The sequence below is a fragment of the Alosa pseudoharengus genome, unplaced genomic scaffold (assembly GCF_046254945.1).
Source record: "Alosa pseudoharengus isolate Yale_2024_CS ecotype anadromous, Long Island Sound unplaced genomic scaffold, YU_APseudo_1.1 YU_APseudo_1.1_scf_5, whole genome shotgun sequence".
NCBI lineage: Eukaryota > Metazoa > Chordata > Actinopteri > Clupeiformes > Clupeidae > Alosa > Alosa pseudoharengus.
Window position 1 is genome coordinate 40,016,392 of NW_027468837.1, and position 2,500 is coordinate 40,018,891.

Below are 2,500 nucleotides of genomic sequence, written 5' to 3' on the forward strand. Positions count from 1 at the left end.
CTGACGAAGCGCGGCACAGTGCTGCTCTCCCTCTCACACAGCATCTCCAGCCGGCAGCCAAACACCTGGTCTGAGGAGGGACACATGGAGCAGTTACACTCGGAACACACACACACACACACACACACGCACGCGCGCGCGCACGCACGCACGCATGCACGCACACACACACATACACACACACACACACACACACACACACACACACACACACACACACACACACACACACACACACACACACACACACACACACACACAGTCTGTGGAGGGATACAATCATAGAAGTTACACGCAGAACACACACACACACACACACACATAATCACATACACTTACACATATTGTTATTGTATTTTTTTTTTCCTGGGGAAAATGGATTTATATATATATCTGTTCTCATTGTAATCCCTTGTTCCTTGATGGTGAAAAGGGTCACACGAGATCTCCTCGTCAGTCACAGGACATGTTGCTGGCCACAAAACCTCAAGAGGATTAACCAAAGGCCCAACATCTAATCTCTCTTTCTTTCACAAAGACAGAACAACCAGCATCACAGGACCTGCTGGAAAAAGACTAGCCGTGTTAGGCTGTATGAAGCTGGGATTCAGGAATGCCAAGTACACTGCACATACTGTACTTCATTCATGACCCCTGGCCTAGGATTGGGTAAGAGTGACAGGAGGATGGAGTAGGGGTTAGAGCAGGGGTGGGCAAACTGCGGCCCGCGGGCCGGATCCGGCCCGCCAAGCACTTTCATCCGCCCGCTGAGCATTTCATTTGGTTATCAGGCTGCTCGCTATTTTTTTCCTGCGATAGAGACGACGTTGGTTAGCTTTACTGCAAACTGCTTTTCACTCTCCTTTGATAACGTTTACAATGTCAATGTCAAAACATCATGTTAAATAGTTTAACATGATGTTATCTCTAAGTTAACTCTTAGTTATCTCCTTTGCAGCAGATCTAACGTGAACATTATGCAATCCATTTAATTGGGAACGCGTCTGCACTCACGAGAGGGAGAGAGAGCCGCAGGTTCCAGCTGGCTTGTGATTGTTGATAATTGATATCTCCTTCTTATAAGAAACTTTTAAAAGGAAATCATGAAGGCAACAGTAGTTCCCACTACTGACCATTTAAAAACTGTGAGAGGGCCCAGCCGTAGGTAGGCCTACAACACTAGCCATAGCGGAGCAGGCAGAAGATCATTGAGAAATAAACGTGAATTAAAGCGACTGTCTTAAAGCGACAGTGCACAATTTAAACATTTGTTAAACAGCATAAAATTAGCAGTATTTTTAAAACAAATTAGCAGTATTTTAAAACAAATACTTTTCATACTAAATTATAGGCTATAAAAAAAATATTTTTTTATGTGTGTGTCGTGGGGGGTGGGGGGTGGGGGGGGTGGGGGTGGGTTGTGCGGCCCGCCGGCCAATTTTCAAAACCCAATGTGGCCCTTGAGCCAAAAAGTTTGCCCACCCCTGGGTTAGAGTGTGTGTGTGTGTGTGTGTGTGTGTGGCTGTGCAAGTGTGTATGCGTGTGAGTGTGCATGTGGGTTTGCGTGTGACTGTACATGTGTGTGTGTGTCTGTGTATGTGTGTGTGTACATGTGTGTGTGTGTGTGTGTGCGGGGGTGTGTTCACCTTTGATGAGGCCCTTCTCCTGCAGCGTGTGCAGTGGCGGTCTCTTCAGGATGAGCTTCTTCAGGCGGCTCCGCACTCGCTTCCTCTCTGTGTTCTCCAGGTTGGAGCTGGAGCGAGGCACTGAGGAGGGGCAGCCAGAGCGTAAACACAACAACAAACAACAAACAAACAACACCCATCTACCTACACAACAAACACTCATCTACCTACACAACAAACACTCATCTACCTACACAATAAACACTCATCTACCTACACAATAAACACCCATCTACCTACACAACAAACACTCATCTACCTACACAACAAACACTCATCTACCTACACAATAAACACTCATCTACCTACACAATAAACACCCATCTACCTACACAACAAACACTCATCTACCTACACAACAAACACAACACTCATCTACCTACACAACAAACACTCATCTACCTACACAACAAACACTCATCTACCTACACAACAAACACTCATCTACCTACACAACAAACACTCACACTCAACTACATAACAAACACTCCTACTCATCTACCTACACAACAAACACTCACACTCAACTACATAACAAACACTCATACTCATCTACATACACAACACTGCTCATGTCTGCTGACTGTGTTACTGAGAGTGTGTGTGTGTGTGTGTATGTGTGCATGTGTCTCTCACTCTCTCTCTCTCACTCTCTCTCTCTCTCTCTGTGTGTGTGTGTGTGTGTGTGCATGTGTCTCTGTGTGTGTGTGTGTGTGTGTGTGCATGCGTCTCTCTGTGTGTGTCTGTGTGTGTGTGTGTGTGTGATTAGACTGACGTGAAGCCTTGCTCCCATGGCGAGCTGTGTCGTCCTCATC

General features: G+C 46.1%; 1 protein-coding gene across 4 annotated transcripts in view; it reads right to left on the reverse strand.

Annotated features, from left to right (window-relative positions):
• The window catches only part of arhgap9 (Rho GTPase activating protein 9), a 51,500-nt gene that overhangs the window by 10,709 nt on the left and 38,291 nt on the right, over positions 1-2,500 (reverse strand). For all 4 annotated transcript variants that reach the window (XM_076267648.1, XM_076267647.1, XM_076267646.1 and 1 more), the window contains 3 exons: positions 2,461-2,500; positions 1,647-1,766; positions 1-70 (listed from right to left, as the gene is read on the reverse strand). The exon at positions 1-70 is cut by the window's left edge and continues 29 nt beyond it; the exon at positions 2,461-2,500 is cut by the window's right edge and continues 81 nt beyond it. In XM_076267648.1, the coding sequence (XP_076123763.1) occupies positions 1-70; positions 1,647-1,766; positions 2,461-2,500 (230 nt within the window). The remainder of the gene's footprint in view (positions 71-1,646; positions 1,767-2,460) is intronic.